Source organism: Prunus dulcis, chromosome 1, assembly GCF_902201215.1.
Source record: "Prunus dulcis chromosome 1, ALMONDv2, whole genome shotgun sequence".
Lineage (NCBI taxonomy): Eukaryota > Viridiplantae > Streptophyta > Magnoliopsida > Rosales > Rosaceae > Prunus > Prunus dulcis.
In genome coordinates this window covers 29631225-29651602 of record NC_047650.1, presented here as the reverse complement: position 1 = coordinate 29651602, position 20378 = coordinate 29631225, and the positions used below count along the sequence as shown (strand labels likewise).

The window sequence follows — 20378 nt, the reverse complement described above, 5'->3', positions numbered from 1 at the left end:
TCAACTTATTCATCCAGACTCCAGTAGAGTGGATGTATTAAACATGTTCTTAATAAGAATAAAGACTGTTTATACCAAGAAGAAGAAGAAGAAGAAGAATCGAGGTTGAAATAGAGAATGGACCAATGCAAACAGCATCGGATTCTGTGGCTATGTTATTGGATCATAGAGCGAAAAGACCAACATATCATCCATTATATATATTGCCCATCCATCAGGTGGTTGAGCAAACCATCTTTTAATTAGCTACATAGTACATACCGTGACAGAGAAGTTGGCCAACATTAGTTACTTCGAGATCATCAGAAAGTTAATTTTTCTAACTTGTCATCCAACGCGTCACTAAAACTAGTCTTCTTTATTGGTTTATGCGTCCTTCCACCAGGGCTTCTAGTTGTCTGATTGATATGATCCAACGCTTGCGATGCAATTGAAGTATGGTGAACTGAGAATGGACTGGGTGATATCCTCTTCTGTTTTGGCATAGCACCACCAAACCTTCCCTGCTCATACGGAGAGACAGACTCTGCAGCTGCCCGTTGTTTCGTGGCATCATCTACATATAGCAGATCATCAATCCTTGCCATTATGTTGAACGCCAAGCTCTCCATCACCCTGGAATAGCTCTCAAGGACTGATTGCCCCACATCCTGCAATATATCATTCATTTCATTAGCACGTAAAAAGCTCAACAAAACTAAAGTGGATATGCATCATCTTCAAACTCAGACTCCTCATTTTTGACATTCAATCTCCAGTCTGGATCTGGAGTACCAAATTAGTCAATCCCGTGGTTTCAATATTTATGTTCATATTTTTTACTGTCAAAATGAAATGTTAGAAACGGCAGGCATGGTGCTTGACCTGATCAACTATCTTTTCTTTCTTTCCAAGCAAAGATGATAAATCTTTTTGGGCCTATACCTTGTTGTACTGAATCTTGTTCATGTCCAGAGCGGTCTGCGGGAGGCCAGGGAACCGTATCCTTAGGTTCTGTAAGAGGGTATCAGCCCGATGCGCTAGAAGCTTGTTTTTTTCTGTGTCACTGACAAAGCCTTTAACCTTTCCTCCCCAGGATGACTTTCCAGTATTCACAAGAGTTGGATGGCATTTCAGGTGTTTCTGCTTCCAAATGTGCGCAGCAGCCTCAATCCGGTTTGCTATTTCCAGAGTGGTGTATTCTGATGAGAGGTCCAAGTAATCAAGAAGACATTCTGGGGAGAACCGATCAGCAGCTATAAAACGGTAAATGATTTCGCCTAAACAAGCTTTTGCACTCTGGGGAAATTGGTAGAGTGATGTCAACATATTTTGTGGTAATTAATCAGATAAACAGAGAAAAGAGAATCAAACATGACTCAGCCGTGTGATTCCTAGGCCGTAACTGGAAAGGATAACTAAAAGCAAATACTTTGTCATTGTGCAGCAGGAAATAAGAGCAACAGAAGGAAGTGAGAGATATGAATATGAAATGCAAACATGACACCATACTTTAATATCTTGACAATCTAGACCTTAATTATAGAACTGTTTTCAAAAAAGCAACAAGAAAATAAATTTATCGCTGTGTATCCTGTGTGTGCATGATCTTAATATTCATAACATGATTGATAATGCATAGGAATAGATATAAAGGAATAGTTTTCTCCTTACCTTGGGCAAACTCTCCAAATAAGCTTCAGGGATTTCCATTTCAGCCAGCACACTACTATTAATCGCCATTGCAGCCTTAAGGATCTGATTTGTGCATTCCCTACACTGTTGCAATGTCTTCCTCGCATTCTCAGAGAGACCATTTAGGGGGACCTTCGGGAATGGGAGCCACCACTTCTCTTCTTGCCTGATTGAAGGTCTATTGGAAGAGGAAGACAGGGGAATTGTTTCACCATCATCAGAATCAGCAACAATTATACCTCGGTCAACATAGTAAAACTGAGAATCATGGAATCCGTCAAGAATGCTAAGCAGCATCGCATCTAGTTTCTTGAGTGCCGGCAGGTTTATATATAGATCAGAGCGGGGCCGAGTGACCATAACCTCGAAGGTTCCACCACCAGGGAATTCTTGTATTGATGGTATGAGCTCAACAATAGAATCACTTACACACAAAAGCCAATCCATCTCCCGGCACCACATTGCCTTCTTCTGGGGTGCCAATGGCTCCAACTTCCACAACTCCCCAAACACAGTGGCTGACAAAGAAACCAAATGAAAAGAAACATAAAACTAATTGGACAATTGAAGGGGAAACATGAAACAATGATTACACTCCTCTGTTCTGTTTCTTTATAATATAACTATGCTTCTTATATATTCAATCAGTCAAGAAGACGGGAGTTGGGGGGAAATTGTAAGGAAACAAGTAACGGAAAACCCAAGAAGACAAGAATTTGTACAAACCGGAAAGATTTGTGATGGCATTGGAAATAGCAAGAGCCGTACAGACTCCCTTGCCTCCACCTGACATGTCTTCTCCAAGCAGAAGCTTTGCAAACCGCTCCTTCATCAATTCAACTTCTGCAGATAACACAAATATAATCCATTTAATGTCAAATTCTGCAGCTGCACTCTAAGTAACAGGAATGTGTGGAAAGAATAGCAAAATTTCATATGTTTTTTGCCCCAATTGGAGCGAAAAAAGAGACAATCATACAAGTTCCCAGCCTTAAAGTGTTGCCTCACTCACACATAAATTAATAAGAACCGGAAAGGGTCAAATTTTGCATTACAATTGTAACTTTAAAGAATTGCAAAGATTTCCAAAGTAAAGCACACTGACCGGAAAACTTGGTCTCAGGTTTCTCAGCCTTGGTCGCCGGAATGACGACATGTCGTCCACCGACCGCCGGAAACAAAAAGGGTATAGGCGGCTGTTGCTGACAAACAAAAATGTCAGCGAAGTCGGGTCCGGATGGAGGGGAAGAAGTCAAAGAAGTGGAAGCAGCAGCAGGAGCTTCGTGCCGACAGGAAAAGTCACTGGTGGAGCTTTCGGACTCACTGACGTCTGCACTCAAGCTGTAGCTCTCGAACCTCTGACTCAACTCATCTTCAGAGGAGATGCAGATGCTCCCCATTGATATATCAATTCAACTCAAACCCCAGTATCCCTCTCTTTCTCTCCGCCGAGGAAAAAGGAAAGTGGAAAGATCAAAGATTAAACTACGGTGCTCTGCTCTCTCCCTCTACCGTTACAGCTTTCTTGTATAAATTAAGTGTCTGTGGTCTGGTCCCACGTAGGGGACAGAGCAGGTTGCTCTTTATTTGAGTGGATGGATTGGTATATATCTACTATTTACCCACGTGTTGTTCTGAAGCTTGCTTGCTTCCTTGCACGCGCTGAGATACCTTGGAATTGGATGATTGGATCTAAAAAATATAATTTATTTATTTTTTCTTCTCTGGAAACAAGTAACATCGCAGTTGGCTTTGGTCAGGGTCGTAAATTGCATTGTACGGATAGAATTGGTTTTTTTTGAGTGTTTAATTTGGTCGTCTCTCTCTCTAGCCACTCGCTAAATTACTAATCAAGAAATGAAAATGGCGATTATTTGGTGCACCAAAGAGTTCAGCGGGGACGTTCTTCATCGATTTGTTTAAGGAAAACATGGCCATTTTAGTTGTTAACTAAAATGGTAAGATATTTTCAGTGGATGCATCATGCATGTTTGTAATCAGATTCTTTGTCATTTGTGTGATATCATCTTTTCCAGTTCCCACTTGTCATGGGCCATGCCATCCCATCCCCATTAACAATCCAATGGGTTAGTCCAGCAGACGTTTTCAAAGCCAACAAGTTGATTTGCATATTAATTTGTGTGGATGAGGTTTGATCGCTTTTTAAAGGGCTAGGCTAGTCAAAATTATGGCGACATAAACCACACACAATGAGCACGCATTAGCCCCACATTCTTCTTGGCAAGTAACGCCCCGCAAGCATTGATGCCTCGAGGTTCCAACTTCCAATGGGCAAAGGTTTTGACTAGGCGTAAACAATGTTGTCATATGCTCGCCACGCCAATGCCATTACCCCAAGGCTCCCAACAAATCACGCTCCTTTTCTTTCTCTTTTAAGCACAACATCAAACACTTCATCTTCACATTCGTCTTCGTCTGTAGGAATAGGACGACGACTAGTATTTACCCAGACCCAACCGCCTTCAATCTCAATCTCAAGCCCTCTCAAATCCCTTCGCTTTCTTTCTCGTAACGTTAATAAGAAAAAAAGGTCTTCCGTTCGCTCTCTTTCATTTCTTCCAAAACCTAGAATGGGCTCCCTTTGTGCCCTAGACGTGCCCTTGCAATACCCTAGAGTCCGCAGAGATGAGTCTGTTATCGATGACTACCATGGCGTCAAGATTGCCGATCCTTATAGATGGTATGGTACAACCTTCTCTTGTCTATATATTTCCCACCTTTTTTTTTTTCGTTTGTTTGTTTGTATGGAAATTGAAATTCATTATCGAAGAAGATTTTCTTTCAAGGTTTTCAATAGTATGTAGCATTTGTACTTAGAGTTTCAATCTAAGCCCTAGCATTTGTACTGCTTGTTATCTCAACGAGGATCAATCGCCGACTTCTTGATGCTTGCTATTTTTATTTATTTATAAGAATTTGATCGAATTTTGATTTTCTGACTCTTTTGGATTAAATCTTTTAGGCTTGAAGATCCTGATTCAGAAGAGACCAAAGATTTTGTACAGAAACAAGTGGAACTGACACAGTCGGTTCTAAAGGAATGCGATACGAGAGGTAAGCTTAGTGAAAAGATCACCAAGCTTTTCGATCACCCACGCTATGATCCACCTTATAGGAAAGGGAATAAGTACTTTTACTCCCATAACACTGGGCTTCAAGCCCAAAACGTCATCTACGTCCAGGTTGGCCATTGGCTCTATATTTGATAATCAACTGCATATAAATTCATTCATTCCTTCCTCTGTTTCCTTCTTCTTTCCTTATTTTCTTTCTGGGGGTTCATTTGTGGTTTTAGGACAGTTTGGATGGAGAACCAGAGGTTTTACTTGATCCTAATACGCTCAGTGAAGATGGGACTGTATCTTTGAACACACATTCTGTAAGTGAAGACGCCAAGTACATGGCCTATGCCCTTAGCACAAGTGGCAGTGATTGGGTAACAATCAAAGTGATGCGGGTTGAGGATAAGAAGATCGAGCCTGATACTTTATCTTGGGTAAGCGCTGGAGTTTATGTATGTTTTTATATAAAGTAATGTGCGTTCTCCATGGCACCTTTACCGAGATGAGCTTACTATTTTCAGGTCAAGTTTTCGGGGATTTCCTGGACACATGATAACAAAGGGTTTTTCTACAGCCGATATCCAGCTCCAAAGTAAGTGGAAATCATGTATCTTTACACTAAAAAGTTGTAGGCATGTGGATTTTGATGGAGTTCTCTGATTAGCATGTCTGATAGTTTGAGACTTTCAGTTAAATTAATAAGATACAGAATAAAAAAAGTGACAGAATTGATGTAGATGTTCTTGCTTTACTTAATTTGGAGAATCCAAAGATGGTTAAATGGCTATTGCTAGGCTATGATTAGCTAAAGTTTGGGCTGTGAGTATAGAAATGTGGATATAATGGCACAAACGAGTCATTGAAATTGAATTTATTTAGAAACTTAGAAACTATTGTTGGGATAATGAATAGCTATGTTAGGTTTATTTTGATATTTCCTCGTTTGTTAGATTTGTGCAAAATAATGAAAATGAATTTATAGAACTGTTGATTTGTTCTGTAGAGAAGGAAAAGATATTGATGCTGGGACAGAGACCAACGCAAATCTTTATCATGAGGTTTACTATCATTTCGTGGGTACAGATCAATCAAAAGACATACTATGCTGGAAGGATCCTGAAAATCCTAAATACTTGTTTGGAGCCTATGTTACTACAGATGGGAAGGTAGGTCGATTTTGTTATCTTCCTGGATTTTATGGCTCTGTTAGAGTCCTTTTCTTCTTGTTGAAGCAGTAGGATTCTTGTACTTAAAATGAAGCCTAAAATTAAGACATGTCACCTGCTCTCTCCATATAGTTTTGTGATTTTGCATTAGAATGGGGTTTACAGTTGAGGTCTCACCCAGAAACTCTGCCCAGTGGTGAAACTGCTCAATGTATACAATTTGTAGTATGTGTAGAGAAAAGATTCGGTGACTCATTTTCTATAGAAAAGGGCCCTCTGTGTGTAATAGAAGCATGTATCATATCAGGTCTTAAGTGCTACTAATACTGGCAACTTAGCAACCAAGATGCATCACTTTGGACAATCATAGTAATGACACGCATTATGAGTCATAAATACTGGCTGCTGTCTGTCCAAGATACTGTTAAGGAAGTATCATTTCACTTGTAAATGGGAATTTAAGTCTTATCCTTCTTTACGCCATTTTTTCATTCGCATTTACGTCTTTAGATCTTTTGTTTTTTGTTTTGAACGGAATCTGTTAAAGGATACTATAATTGCCACCACACTATTGATGGCGAATTAGGTGTGAATACGTTTAATGATCTCTCACCATACAGAAAATGGTGCCAGATTCCAAGAGTTTCATATTGAAGCATTTGGGCCATGGTTGTAAGATGGATCTAATGACGTGGATGTTACAGCTCTGTATATTTATGACAAAAAAGTGGATATTCAATTCTTATATAATTTTTCTAGTTTTTTTCCAATGTGAAACACCCCTTAGAAATTGCCATTTTTGTTTTGATTAGATTGTTGTATAGCTTAGAAAAAGCAGATTTATTGTAATATTATTTTGAACTAACTTTTTTTTTTACTTCTGGTACTCTGTAATCTGCAGTATATTATTCTATCCATTAATGAGGGTTGTGACCCAGTCAACAAATTTTATTACTGTGACATGTCTGCACTTCCAAATGGGCTTGAAGGTCTAAGGGAGAAAAATGATTTGCTCCCAGTTCTGAAGCTTATCGATACATTTGATGCAATGTATGATCTCATTGCAAATGATGACACTGTGTTTACTTTTCTGACAAACAAAGATGCTCCAAAATATAAGTTGGTCCGAGTTGATCTAAAGGAACCAACTGTTTGGACTGACGTTCTCCAAGAAGCTGAAAAAGATGTACTTGAATCAGTATGTGCTGTGAATGGTAGCCAAATGATTGTTAGTTACTTGAGTGATGTGAAGTGTGTACTACAGATTAGGGATTTGAATTCAGGTAACTTGCTGCATCAATTACCCATTGACATTGGCTCGGTTAGTGGGATTTCTGGAAGACGTGAAGACAGCACTGCTTTTTTTGAGTTTACGAGTTTTCTCACCCCTGGTATAATATATCAGTGTAATTTAGCGAACGAAATTCCGGACATGAAGGTATTTCGCGAAATTACAGTTCCTGGGTTTGATCGCTCAGAGTTCCAAGTTGATCAGGTATTAGAGCTTGTTGTACCGACATTTTAGTGTCACTAGCTTGATCTCATTCTTTCTATGTACCTTCAATTTTTTATCACATGCAGTATTTCATTTACTATATGATGGGTTTTTTCATTATCCAGGTATTCATTCCCGGTAAGGATGGAAATGAGATACCAATGTTTGTCGTGGCCAGAAAGAACATTCCTTTGGATGGATCACACCCGTGCTTGCTATATGGATATGGTGGATTCGAAATTAGTATTACGCCTTATTTCAGTGTTAGTCGTATTGTACTTACAAGACATTTAGGTGCTGTTTTCTGCATAGCAAATATCCGTGGTGGTGGAGAGTACGGGGAGGAATGGCATAAATCAGGCTCCCTCGCCAAAAAGCAAAATTGCTTTGATGACTTCATTTCTGCAGCTGAATACCTGGTATCTGCCGGTTATACCCAACCCAGCAAGTTGTGTATTGAAGGTGGAAGTAATGGTGGGCTGCTTGTTGGAGCTTGCATAAATCAGGTGTGGCATTTTTAGTTTTGTTTACTATTAAATCTGTAGTGAGTGATTTATATGGAAAATAATGCCTTCTCGCAGAGACCTGATCTTTTTGGTTGTGCACTAGCTCATGTTGGTGTTATGGACATGCTACGGTTCCACAAGTTTACCATAGGTGAAATTACTTCCTTTGGGTCTTCTAAGGTTTTTTTTTTTTCTTCTGGTTGCAACATATGTTTGATGTAGAAGAGTTTCTCAGGTCATGCATGGACTTCTGATTATGGCTGTTCTGACAAGGAGGAAGAATTCCAATGGTTAATTAAGTAAGTACTGTTTTGTTTACATTTTCTCTCTTCATTTGGTGGTGTTGAGGTGTATCTGATTGCAGTCCTGTTTTAGTTATGGCAATGTTTTAAAATTCCATAGAAGTATGTCACTGCCTTGTTTTAGTCTCAATTCTGTGATGGATAGTGATGGTAGGATAAAGTATTACTCCAATTCACATTTGCTTAGAACTCCATAAACAAGATTTCTCATTCTTTGTTGGAATGAGTGTGATTGTTAGGATAAGAGGGATTGCAGTACATATTTATGCATTATGCTTGATGCGCCTCTTCATCAGTCTTCTGGTTCTTGTAAATATGAATATGAGCTTATCCCTCCCTCCCTTCTACTTTCAGGTACTCGCCTTTACACAATGTAAGGAGACCATGGGAACTGCATGCAAGCCAACCTCACCAGTACCCATCTACCATGCTATTGACTGCAGATCATGATGATCGAGTCGTACCGTTGCACACGTTGAAGTTATTGGCGGTGAGTCTCTTTTGCGAATAGAATCTACAAGTCATTATTGTATGGGAATGTAAACATTGTGGCCTTAATATGATTTCTCATCATCACTGCCTTTATCACCTATTATCAAGACAACTCTTTTATTTGTTTGTGCATTTGTCTGTTTCAGTTGTGTGTGTTATTCTCTTTTATTGATTTTGTGCTTTTGTTTGTTTCAGTTGTGTGTGTTATTTTTTCTTCAATTGTATAATTGATTCTCTTTATTCTTAGACCTTGCAGTATGTTCTGAGCACAAGTTTGGAGAAAAGCCCACAGACCAATCCGATTATTGGTCGCATTGAATGCAAGGCAGGGCATGGAAGTGGACGTCCAACCCAGAAAATGGCAAGTATCTAATTGAGTTTATAGTCATTTATGGTCCCGACCATTGTATTTATGTATGGCTCTTGTATTTACAGATTGATGAAGCTGCTGACCGGTATAGTTTCATGGCTAAGATGTTGGGTGCATCTTGGATAGAGTAGTAGTTTTATCGATGCTTGACAACAAAGATGAAAAGAGCGGAAAAAAAGATTCATGGCTAAGTTGGGTGCATGCTGTAGTCGACCTCCTGGGTTAGGTTAGCTAGCTTAGCACAGGCTATTTTAAAGTTGAACTGTGGCGCGCAAAGCAATACGTTATCTTGAGCTCTGGTAGCTATTGATCAACACAAGATGAATTCCAGAGCTCTGGTAGCTATCTATCTAGAAGGGCTCCTTTTTCCTTTTGCCTTCTAAATTTGTAAGGGATCTTGTTCTATATCAGTCATGGCCCAAGATTACTCTTGGACAATTAATCTCGATATTCCTAAAGAATCATTTTATATTGTACACCACAAAGGCCAAAATTTGGTACACCATAAACGGCTCAACAATAACTTTTGGTCGTGACCTAAATCGTTTATCTCAAAAGTTTCATTACTGTTCCACGTAAAACTTATGGATCAAGTAATAGTTTGCTTGAAGTTGTATGGCGAACTATTCGTTGTAGCCAATCGTTGTCAAGGTAGGTTCAACCGTAGATCGAGTGAATGCGCGGCCAAGGAATAGTAAATGGGTAAAAAAAGAGGACCAAAGTTTTAAGGTTTGGCAAACCTCACGGGAAGGATAATTGTATTTGGGCCCCAGAATTCTTAATGGGCCTATGAGCTGGCTCATAGACCACCCCATTAATTTAAATGGGCCCAGATGTCAGCCCATTTTTATTTCCTCCTTCAGTTTTGGGCCGTTTTAAATTTTGGCATGTTATAGACCGCTATGGATTCTATAGTTCGGGTCTTATCTAGGGCCCTTAGATAAGGCCCTATTTCTTAACCGTTTGATCAAATTAATTAGTTTGGTCAAATAGTTAAGAGATAGGATCTCATCTAGGAGCTTTAAATAAGGCCCTCACTATAGAATGACTCATAAATATTTGGACCGCAAAGTTCAGTTATGTTTTGCTGGGCCGCCGGTCGTAATTCTTTAGCTTTGGGCCGCATCTTTCAATTCTACAAATCAAATATTATTTTTTGGGCCGCCTTTTACAGTCCTCTTGATTTGGGCAGCTTTTTAAATATTTATGCTTAATATTGGGCCAGCTTTCTTTAATTGTGTATTGTTGGGCTGCTTTCTAACTTGAGCTTCCGTTTAATTCTCTAGCCTTTATGCCGCATTTTTCAACTCTGAGCCCATTTTAACCTTAATTGGGCCTCTAGTAACAATTAAAGCCCAACTAGGTAGCCAATCAGTGGATTCATGTTAAGTTGCTCGCACCCAAAACCAATTTGGGCTAAGATGATGTGCTAGTAACTGGGCCGAGGTGTTCTGTTGCAGGGCCCATAAAGCAAATTTTAAACTTTGAGCTCACTTTGCTTTCACTGGGGCTTTGATTGAGGCGAGTTTAGTTTTTCGTTATTGGGCCTGAAGACCATCATCAGACCATTACAACTTTCAGCTAATGTAGATGGGTCGAGTAAACGTCTAACTAATTGGGCCTATAAAATATAATTATAGGACTTCCTAAGGCCAAGACAATTCAAGCCCTTTATTGCCAACTTACTAAGGCCACAGACGTTTTAGTGCGTTCATTCAACAAGCAAAAGGAAAATGTACTTGTATCTTCAAATAAAAATCAACACAAAAAACATGAAAGCGCAGGACTGGCCATAGATGAGAACCTCTGGAAAACAGAAACAACTACATTCTAAACTCTCGCTGATCGATCTGCTGCATCATTTGGTCTGAACCGTATATGAATCCCCCAAAACTGCAGCTTCAGCTGAGTAGTTGTACAAAGTAATGGTTCCTGCAAGGGGAACTCAGTTTTCAAGCCTGACACTGGAAAATAAGACAAATGAATGAAGGAATAAACAATAACCTCATTCAGTGAGAAAACATTCCATTTTCACATCTGTTACATCAAGCCGCAGTATCTCTGCTCTACAAGTAAGAATTGATCCAATGCTGCAAAAGACGAAGGGAAACCATTCTGATCAACAGAACATAAAGAGCAGAGTCCCCAGCCAGTCAAAAGAAGGGATTTCTAATGTCCCAAACCCTAACCTCTCAAGGGATCATGATGACAGACAGAACCCTAACCTCTCAAGGTCCAGGTGATTAAATAAATTATACCTAGGTTGGGTGCGTCCGAGGTCCCCATGAATGAATTCCTTGATATATGTTCCAGCCTGTGCTGCAAAGACATATATAAGTGCTCTGTTCCATACATACGAATTTAAAGAGTCACTCTTCCATTAAAATCAGAGGCCAAAATTCAACTAAATAAGTAAATAAGATATACATGCATAAAGTATTTTTAATGCAGGGTTAATGTGAAACATGAAAAGAATGGAGGTTTCAATCTTACATTCAAATTTGAATTTTTGTGATATTTTCAATGCATAAAGTACTAAAACTTTATATGTCACAAGTACAGAAACCTGAAACACTTGTTTCCTAAACATATTTGATTACCAAAACCTAAGGTCCATGATTTTAATAAAAAGATGCCGGCAAACAAATTTTAGCTCAATCAAGTTCAATGATTCAGTTTTACTTTCATGCTAAGAAGCTATAAAAAGTTTACCTGCGTACATAGATGCAGAAGAAAATACTGAGAACTTCCAACAATCCTCTCGATTCTCATCCTAAATTGGAAAGTAGAGAAGCACTGTTTCAGATTAAAAACATGATAACATCTAGAACATTATTGTGCCACAAAATTTGAATAATCCACAAACCAATGTATGATCTTTTCACGTTCTAATGGACTTCGGCGATGCAGCACCCTGATTGGAGTCCTCTGCAGAATATGCTATACAAAATAAATAGATATCAGGCGGAATTTCCATTAAGGAAAGGAAAGCTTTGAAATCAAGGAATATTATTTGCCCAACAAAAACTATGGAAGATTTCCCCAGTCAAAAGACCTAACTTATAAAACACTAAAAGAGAACAAATGATATATATTTAGGCAACGACGAATGAACAAAAAGGAAATTAAGAATAGTTCATAACAAATTTGGAGAAACCCTTGACATTTTTTTACTGCTGATTACTCATAATTATTGGACACAATGTGAATTAGTGTTCACAGGCAAGGTCCTTTCTAAATAAAATCTTTTCCATAAATCATATTATGTCATGCTTTAGAGTTGACGATAAACAAGTAGAAAACTGTTATGAGGCTTAAAGATAGCTCACCATGTCTTCAAGTGAAGATATAGACTGCAAGTCTTCATCCTTGAGAGGACGAGAAATCCACACTAGCGCAGTGTATTGCTTCTGCGTGCAAATACAAGACAATATAACAGGCCATCAACATGAGATGGGAAGAAGGAGTAGGGGAAAAGAGAAAATAAATAAATAAATGAAGAAGATGAACAAACCTGTTTCTCTGCTTCTCCTTCACGCATCAGTTCCCACGACTGACTGCCTACCAGTTTCAGATTTTTCACACCTACCTGCATCCATAATGTGCTCTTTTGTTATTGCTCAATGACAGGAGAAACAACAATGTTGATTTGGCAGTGAGCTCACCAGTTTCTTTTCCAAGTTATTTATCTTTGTTTCCAGAAATTTTACAGACTCTTCAGATGGGATATAGCGTGCGTTTTGTATTTCAAGGAGGAAAGGCCTTCCAGAACCCAACATCCGAACCTAAAAAGATACATACTTCAGAATTTACTTATTAATTCAAACTGCAGTACAAAAAAGCAGATTTCCATTACATCTATATCTTCTCTGCCAGCAGCATGAAATTTATAGTTATCACCACGACATAGAGGAAGAATGTTGCTACCTAGTATCTCCTATACAGGGAAACACAAATAATGTCAAGATTTCCACCATTGTTTCCAGAAGAACAAGCCAAATTAGAAAGACTGGCCAATATTTGGAAATATTACCTCGACAGATGCTTCTCCCATTCTCTCATCATCAATAATCCAACAGGTTTGACTCACATTTCTTGAGTACTGTAACATAAAGAGTAATTAGCATTGATTACCTTTTGGCAACCACGAGATTAGCTAATGACAGAAAGCAACTACAATGCTAGCTAACGAAGCAGACACAACCTCAAGATTAGCTTAATGACACTGAGGTTAGTATCCAGACATAGAAATAATAACAAAACATCTCAAACCCATTTTTCCATCTTCAGATAGAAGATCCAGGCATCCCTAAAGATGCATAAGTACACATACACACAAACTACATAATATCTCTTGCTTTGAGAGAGAGAGAGAGAGATGGCTTTACGCACATTAATTAATATGAGAATAATCCTAACACCTTTCTGGCATCCTAGTAAGTAAACAGGTCGAAAGTAGATTTGGATGTGCCCAAATAAGCCTAAAACTTGGGTATGCTCAGATAAGCTAGTCTGTCTGAGACGGGAAAAAATACAATTAGCCTACCTTCAGGTATCTCCCACCAATGTAGATTTGCGTCCGGTAGCAGAGAAACTCCAAACAGCAGGGTTCATTGGACTAGAAAGGATAAATGAAAAGTGAAATTACAATCAACATCATAAACGAGGTTTTTTTAAACAAAGATTTAGCAAAAAACTGACTAGAAAAGTGAGATAGATAAATGATTCAGCTCTGATACCAAGCTAATGCTTGAAACTAAAAGGCAGTCTCATACTTGTACCCTATGTATATCCAAAAGAACAAATCTTAGCACTTGTTGTCTAGTAACACAAAGAAAATAACAGTAACTCTCAAATTAAGTTCACTCATCATTGTTCCCCCATCACATCACATCCAAAAATGGCAATTATAGTCTTCAGATCATTCGAAAAAATGGAACTCTCAGCAACCAATACCAAACAAAACTCCATTAGAGTACCTGCCCTAGTGGTAACTTCAGGCACTCAGACGATTCATTAGCTTGCAAACTCACAAAAGACCCTTCAACAACCGCACCAGCTTCAATTGGTGGGCCAGAGCATTTGATGTCATCATCAATTGTGTTCAAACCATTTCCTGCGCCTGTAACAATAACAGTAAATAGATATCGAACAGTGCTAAAATTCTACTCCAGTGATAATATTTTAGAATGCTATAACATTACAAACACGCATGCCATGTACATAATTTCTCAACTATGGGTTTAAATGCATATGGAGAGCTGAATCTGAGATCACTCTGAAATTTGCAATAAAAACAGGAACAAGTGGTAGTAGTATAAAACTGAACATGCCTGTTTTTCTTCTTTTACCTCCGTGGCACCCCTCTACAGAATTCTCAACTGTTTTTGATGATATACGGTGAGTGTATGTTAAACGGATGCGGAAAGCACTCATGTTGGATTTACAACCCTGCAAAACTTCAATTCATCCTAGATTAAATTGACTATTCGTATCTTTTATGAATCATATAAAATTCACTGTTCTCAATAAAACCCTTTTTATTTTCTTTTCAAATTATGTCATATAAATAACAGAATTAGAATCTGAAAGAATCTTTGCATACCAACATTGTTTCAAGGGATTCCATAAGAGAAATTTTTAGAGCATCCTTTGCAGAAATGCATTCAGAAATTGATTTTCCTTGGAACCAAAGTTCAGATTCATACTTTCTTTTCATATACAACCTACAAAAGAAAATGAAGCAATAAAGCAACCTATATGTACAAAGAGCTCAAATCAAAAAGAAACTTAAATGTGGACTAAATAGAAATTTAACTAAACTTGGGATGTAGAATGTTAACTAGGTTCACCATATTTCAGAAATGTTCCAAAGTTCAAAAGTCAAAGAGCTTTTCTGTGAAATTACAAATCTTACCAAACAGTGTGATCGTTTTCCAGGACAATTGGAGGTATAGACACTTCAAGAGAAAAGCTGTCAATCTCAAAGCCCTGTTGCCTAATCAGACTGGAAATGGAAACAGCCAACTCATTAGCACTCTCCTTTTCCGTCACCAACTTCTTATCCTCCCAATAAGTGAACTGCAAGATTCCCAAACAAATGCTACAAACTACCAGTTCTCTGAAATTACCATCCACCATATGTTTCTCCGAACATGTTGAATCTCCGAGAACTGAACTCAACATTGACGGTGATAGTGAAGAACGATAATAAACATGCTCTCTGATCCCAAATAATCGCAAAATGCATCTGGTGCATACCTACAACAGAAAAACATATATATCTAATCTGAAAATTTCAAAAGCATTTGAATAATCTATTGAGGACATTTTAGCCGCATCTACTTAGAAGGCGAATACTCGTCTACCCGTAGTAAACGAGCCTCAACAATACAGATGCAAAAGGTTTAAGATAATCCAGTACGAACAATCTTTAGAAGGAATGACATTTGAAGAGCCGTAATTGGCTACCACTACAACAAACTAAATATATAGTAAATTCCTAAGCGTTGTTCTAAAAGTAAAGAAACACTTGAACTAATACAGGAAAAAGGCAAGAAGAGAAAAATTAGGGTAACGGAGATCACCCCTATGGACAATAAGTCTATCACTGCGCGAATGGGCAACTCTCGGACCACATCGCAGAGAGCTCGTACATTGTCGCCATTAACGGTGGGCTGTGAAGCCTCTTCAGTGTCGCTTGGCATTTCGAAAAGCCCTAAGCGCAGTCGAAGATTTGTACTCATCAGAAAGACGAAGACTCAGTTTTAACGTTTATGTCAAAAACGCGCGTATATGATCGAAGCACCAAGCTTTGTATGAATGTTACAAGAAGAAAAGAGTATTTGCGGCCCTACTTGAATGGAAAGGGCAAAAATGTCCGGGTTGAGTACCACCAGCCCATAAATAAAAGCTAAAGGTAATTACCCAAAGAACAAAGAAAAAAGAAAAATTATGATAAAAGCCCAACAAACTCCAAATTTTATATTGGCCTCTGGAAATAAAAAATAAATAAATAAATACATATTGAAGTGGCCTCTAAAGTCATCTAAAGGACCTTATAATTCACAATTATGTAATTTTTCTGCAATACATAATAAGTGAATTACTATTAGTATGCTAAAGGTGTAAATATTAAATTTTTTAAAATCATTTTTAAAATAAAAAAAATTAATGTATACACCGAATATTTCCCTTTTTGTTTGTGGAACCTCATATTATTATTTCCTGAGACATGAGAAGTGTCAATTGATAGTAAAAGGTTCATAACCCTGTAATATTTCCTTTATTGTTTACAACATCAATACACGACAGAGACACGCTTCATATGCTTATTTAGTACAAAATACATATGTAAATAAACAAGTGTTTTACAGCGACGAAGATAAACCATGGAGATCCACATATCCAGAAAGCACTGTCCGGCTTCGTTCTTTCACCTTTGTTTGATATATGACCCTGCATATTTGAACACTAACATTAACTCGATTTGGTTTATAATAAATGATTCACAGAGACCAATGAATGAGACACAAATCTACCTTAAGCCTTCAAGCCACATTTCAGTGAGCAAAGTTTCACCAGGGTAGACATGTAAAAGGAATCGGCCTGATATGCATTTGACCAGGTTTGGATCTCCTCTGCAAATGCATTTCACAATCGCCCTAACTGAAAATCCAAGTGTGCACAAGCCATGCAGTATCGGCCGTGTGAATCTTTGACAATGCAATACAAAGATGTTAGATAAATTTAAATTTTGGGTTCATTTTGGATCTATGGTACAAATTAAAGTTGAAAAACCAGAACAAGTAAAACATAGCTCATTTCAAATACAATTGACTCAGAACTATATAAAGTATACTGCTATCAAAGTCGGCACAGCCTGAGCAAATGAGAAGAGAAAACATGACCAGGCAAAGAAATTAGGGAGATTCACTATTATACCCAATATGGAGGCCCAAATTATAAAAATACCCTATATAAAATGGACTTTAGAAACACACCCAAAGCCCATTTATAACATAACAAAAAAGCTTTTAACTTCTTATAAATTACAAAACTGCCATCAATTTCTTAAAACAAGCCCAACCCCAAAATCTCATAAAAATACCCAAAGCACTCAATAGGGCATCAAAGTAATTTAATAATCAATATTAAATTCAATAAGGCTAGCTATCATTTTTTGGGTTTTTTTTGGGTTTGTTTATAGGAATTCAATTGTGTAGGGTTTATTTATAATATTAGTGCTAGAAATGGGTATATCACTAAATATCTCAAGAAAGTAATTGGCCACAGTTATTGCAGGTAATGAAGAAAATATGCGCAGTATTAGTTGGCTACAGTATGACTCTTAGCATGTTGAGACAAAACAGTATCATAGGATCTGAAAGCGGATTATGACCTACACAAAATTAAAAGAAAAAACTTAAACAAAAGCCCATCTATGTAATTAAGTGGGAAACCAACCCTGCAACTTTTGCGAACGTAGGATCTGAATGCAGAGGATTATAATCTCCAGATAGCCTATACAGCAATGCCTGCATAAATTCATAAAGAGGTCAAAAGATTCTATGTAGTTATATTATATAAAAACTGAATGTATCCAAACCATAAATTGAACATGTTCATCACTCATAAAGATGAATAAAAGACTGTACTCTTTTTGTTTATCTTAAATATGCTAATTAAAGAAAATGTATTTTTAGATTTAAAGCAAGCACAAGCCATTATAGCTGCCTATTACTCGAGTCTTGGGCATACAAGCAGCATTGTGATCACCCATTGGGAAATAGGTTGACAAAGGGGCAACTATCAGAATTGGACCATAGCTTTGTTAGAACTCAACCACTTTTAATTCTGTAGGAAAAAGGACCAAATGCCATATGAAATAGGAGCATGATCAAGGAAAATACTTAACTAAAACTAGGAGGTATGAGACAATGACTTTCATTCTTGCAATAGTGAAATAAATGCTACATGCCTGAGATGGTTGTGTACAATCTTCAAACACTACAAAAGGTTGACCTTTTGGGGTTTTCACAGATGGAACCTTGTCCTTTGGATAGTTTGAATATGAATATGGATGAGATGATTTTGAGAAGCCACCAGCACCTCTCAGAAAGGCAGTTGTCCTGGAAAGAAACACCCCAGCTGTGTCAATTGTATCGCAGTATTAGATCAGCTATCTCAAATGAGTACTTACCGATTCATGCATAACAATGCACCAGAATCTTTGTCATAACTTTTTGTTTCAATCTCAAGAACAGCAGCTTTACCTGCAAAGAAAATTAACCCCCCCCAAAAAAAAAAAAAAAAAAAAAAAAAAAAAAAAAAAAAAAAACTAATTATAGCATTACTATATCTATAAAGAAAGGGTTTAGGATAGTGATTATTTAAAGTGTGACTTCACTTTGGAAAAAGAAAGGATAGTGATTCTTTACCCTATCTCTATAAAGTGTGACTTCATTTGGAACTTCATATAACAGATGTGACCCTTCATGTAATATATAAACACATCAAACAGATACCATGCATCTTGCTTATATTTCTATGAAGAACCTTTAAGTCAAACTTCCTCATACTAGCATGCATATAATTCTGCAAGTTACTGAAATAATAATATGCTTCTGCTAACATATACAAACCTTTATCATGGAGTCCAGCAAGACTCACAGTATTTTTTAACTGCAAAAAAAAAATGTAACATAAAATAAAACTTATTCTCTCTTCAAGGAAACAAATGGACGATAAACAAAACCAAAAATAATAAATTAATAAAAATTGTTTTCATAACAAAGTAACCACTAAAAGAAATAAAAAAACTATCAACTTAGGATGCTACTTTTTTTTATCTACAACTCAAAATGCTATTAAAAGCAAGGTTAATGAGCAATGAATTAGGTTCATTCCAAAATTAAGCAATTTTTTGGCAGCCATGTCGGTTGGGCACAGACTCTTACTGCATTTAGACCAGTTATTACATACAGGTGGTAGAAAAATTAAGCAATTCTAGAGAAGGTTCACAATGTAAAGAAGCCAGAGCTATTGCACATTCAGGCATAATATACAGCTTATAGTAAGAGGCCATACACAAGCATTTGAAGGAAGTGGCTTGTATAATTCTATGTATTGTTGTCCATGCAGCAAAAGACGAGGATCATATCTGGTGGCAACAAATACCAGAAATTCCAGTCAGCAAAAGAAAAATAAAATCAGAATTTCATGAACCACCAAGCTAGTGTAAATTCAAGCATTACACATGAAATGTGTAAAGGGGGCCTTATCATCCATACTTACTTCAACCCCGGCAGACCTAAACCACCTGGCAGAGATCCAAGCGAGAACAGAGCAGCAAATGTTGGCAAGACCTAGTGAAAATAGTAACATTATTTATGCTATGGATATGTTTTCTAAATACAAACAAAGACGCAGCTCGCAGCAGCATGTTTGTACAATTATCTCAAATGATTCTACTAGACGAAATAACTCCAATGATGATTCAATGAAAAAGCAACTTGATTATATCATTAACACCTGGATAAACTTCTGGCCCTTGTCATGGTAAACAAATTTAAGTTGGTCGACGTCCACAGCATCCCGGGCGCAAGCTCCAATACCCAAAGCATAGAGCGCTACATCTCTGCCAATTTACAAAGTGTAAGAGTATAGACTAAACATTTCAATGGCCAGGTAATTCCATGATTTTACAAAAAAAAAAAACACTGCTCTGAATCTGATAGAAACGCTTAAGCGTACCTCTCCGAATAGGTGTATGTCGTCTGACGTTCCAAATCAATATATGCAACAACATGAGACACAAAGAAAAAGAAGGGGGCAAAAAGTTACAAGAAACTATGATGGCAAGCAAAGTGGATCGCAATAGAAAAATTAGCCGAAAAGTAGATTAATTCAAGAGTTGAGAGCTGTGTAGAAAATGCAATTAACAAAGCATGAAAAACAAAGAGATGCGTACCTCAGGGAATTTGTAAGACTCGATACGATCAGGATCGAACTCCGACGCATCCGACGACATCTCGACACTCTATATCTGTTTGCAAATTTTGGGTGTAATGTAAGAAGAAGGATAGGTTTGGGAAGATTCAAGATAATGTCAGCTGGGGCGTCTTTCGTGCCAACAGTAACAGAGTCACCACCACATTCAATAAACGTCTCTATTCAGCGTTCTGAGTTCATTGACCAAATATTATTTTGTTTTTTTTCATTTTATTACCGCTGCTCTGGATTGACCTTTTTTTTGTTTTTTGTTTTTTTTGTTTCTTTTTGGGTGTGT

The 20378-nt window shown here is 37.6% G+C and overlaps 4 protein-coding genes across 9 annotated transcripts; 1 reads left to right on the top strand and 3 right to left on the bottom strand.

The window, feature by feature from the left end:
* Window positions 1-118: 118 nt before the first annotated feature.
* On the bottom strand, window positions 119-3245 carry LOC117632554 (rop guanine nucleotide exchange factor 1-like). The gene is made up of 5 exons (XM_034366071.1): window positions 2780-3245; window positions 2401-2517; window positions 1654-2192; window positions 925-1278; window positions 119-650 (listed from the first exon to the last, which is right to left on the bottom strand). The coding sequence occupies exons 1-5, from the start codon at window positions 3072-3074 to the stop codon at window positions 303-305; spliced, it is 1653 nt and encodes a 550-aa protein (XP_034221962.1). The 5' UTR covers window positions 3075-3245; the 3' UTR covers window positions 119-302.
* Window positions 3246-3853: 608 nt separating this feature from the next.
* LOC117632523 (prolyl endopeptidase-like) lies at window positions 3854-9552 on the top strand. 3 transcript variants are annotated; one of them, XM_034366031.1, is made up of 12 exons: window positions 3854-4375; window positions 4658-4877; window positions 4991-5191; window positions 5279-5349; window positions 5761-5923; window positions 6825-7418; window positions 7544-7924; window positions 8000-8075; window positions 8160-8223; window positions 8581-8716; window positions 8966-9079; window positions 9154-9552. In XM_034366031.1, the coding sequence occupies exons 1-12, from the start codon at window positions 3993-3995 to the stop codon at window positions 9217-9219; spliced, it is 2469 nt and encodes an 822-aa protein (XP_034221922.1). In that variant the 5' UTR covers window positions 3854-3992; the 3' UTR covers window positions 9220-9552. The 3 variants fall into 3 exon arrangements, 2 of the variants coding, with proteins under 2 accessions (XP_034221922.1, XP_034221916.1); XM_034366025.1 differs by having other exon boundaries at window positions 5740-5923; XR_004586484.1 differs by lacking the exons at window positions 8966-9079; window positions 9154-9552 and having other exon boundaries at window positions 5740-5923; window positions 8028-8075; window positions 8581-8633.
* A 1173-nt stretch (window positions 9553-10725) lies between these two features.
* Window positions 10726-16004, bottom strand: LOC117616488 (tRNA pseudouridine synthase Pus10). 3 transcript variants are annotated; one of them, XM_034345820.1, is made up of 17 exons: window positions 15676-16000; window positions 15220-15349; window positions 15006-15095; window positions 14694-14814; window positions 14422-14539; window positions 14068-14210; window positions 13635-13706; window positions 13122-13190; window positions 12945-13025; window positions 12754-12873; window positions 12603-12677; window positions 12418-12498; window positions 11955-12028; window positions 11801-11861; window positions 11347-11402; window positions 11093-11178; window positions 10726-11020 (listed from the first exon to the last, which is right to left on the bottom strand). In XM_034345820.1, the coding sequence occupies exons 2-16, from the start codon at window positions 15345-15347 to the stop codon at window positions 11094-11096; spliced, it is 1374 nt and encodes a 457-aa protein (XP_034201711.1). In that variant the 5' UTR covers window positions 15348-15349; window positions 15676-16000; the 3' UTR covers window positions 10726-11020; window position 11093. The 3 variants fall into 3 exon arrangements, with proteins under 3 accessions (XP_034201711.1, XP_034201710.1, XP_034201709.1); XM_034345819.1 differs by having other exon boundaries at window positions 14440-14539; window positions 15006-15349; window positions 15676-16004; XM_034345818.1 differs by having other exon boundaries at window positions 15006-15349; window positions 15676-16001.
* Window positions 16005-16323: 319 nt separating this feature from the next.
* LOC117616221 (enoyl-CoA hydratase 2, peroxisomal) lies at window positions 16324-20341 on the bottom strand. 2 transcript variants are annotated; one of them, XM_034345467.1, is made up of 11 exons: window positions 20061-20341; window positions 19844-19866; window positions 19622-19727; window positions 19385-19455; window positions 19178-19250; window positions 18733-18772; window positions 18291-18363; window positions 18069-18219; window positions 17555-17625; window positions 16630-16803; window positions 16324-16546 (listed from the first exon to the last, which is right to left on the bottom strand). In XM_034345467.1, exons 1-11 carry the CDS (start codon window positions 20118-20120, stop codon window positions 16459-16461), a joined length of 930 nt encoding a protein of 309 aa, XP_034201358.1. In that variant the 5' UTR covers window positions 20121-20341; the 3' UTR covers window positions 16324-16458. The 2 variants fall into 2 exon arrangements, with proteins under 2 accessions (XP_034201358.1, XP_034201357.1); XM_034345466.1 differs by having other exon boundaries at window positions 18006-18219; window positions 20061-20274.
* Window positions 20342-20378: the final 37 nt, after the last annotated feature.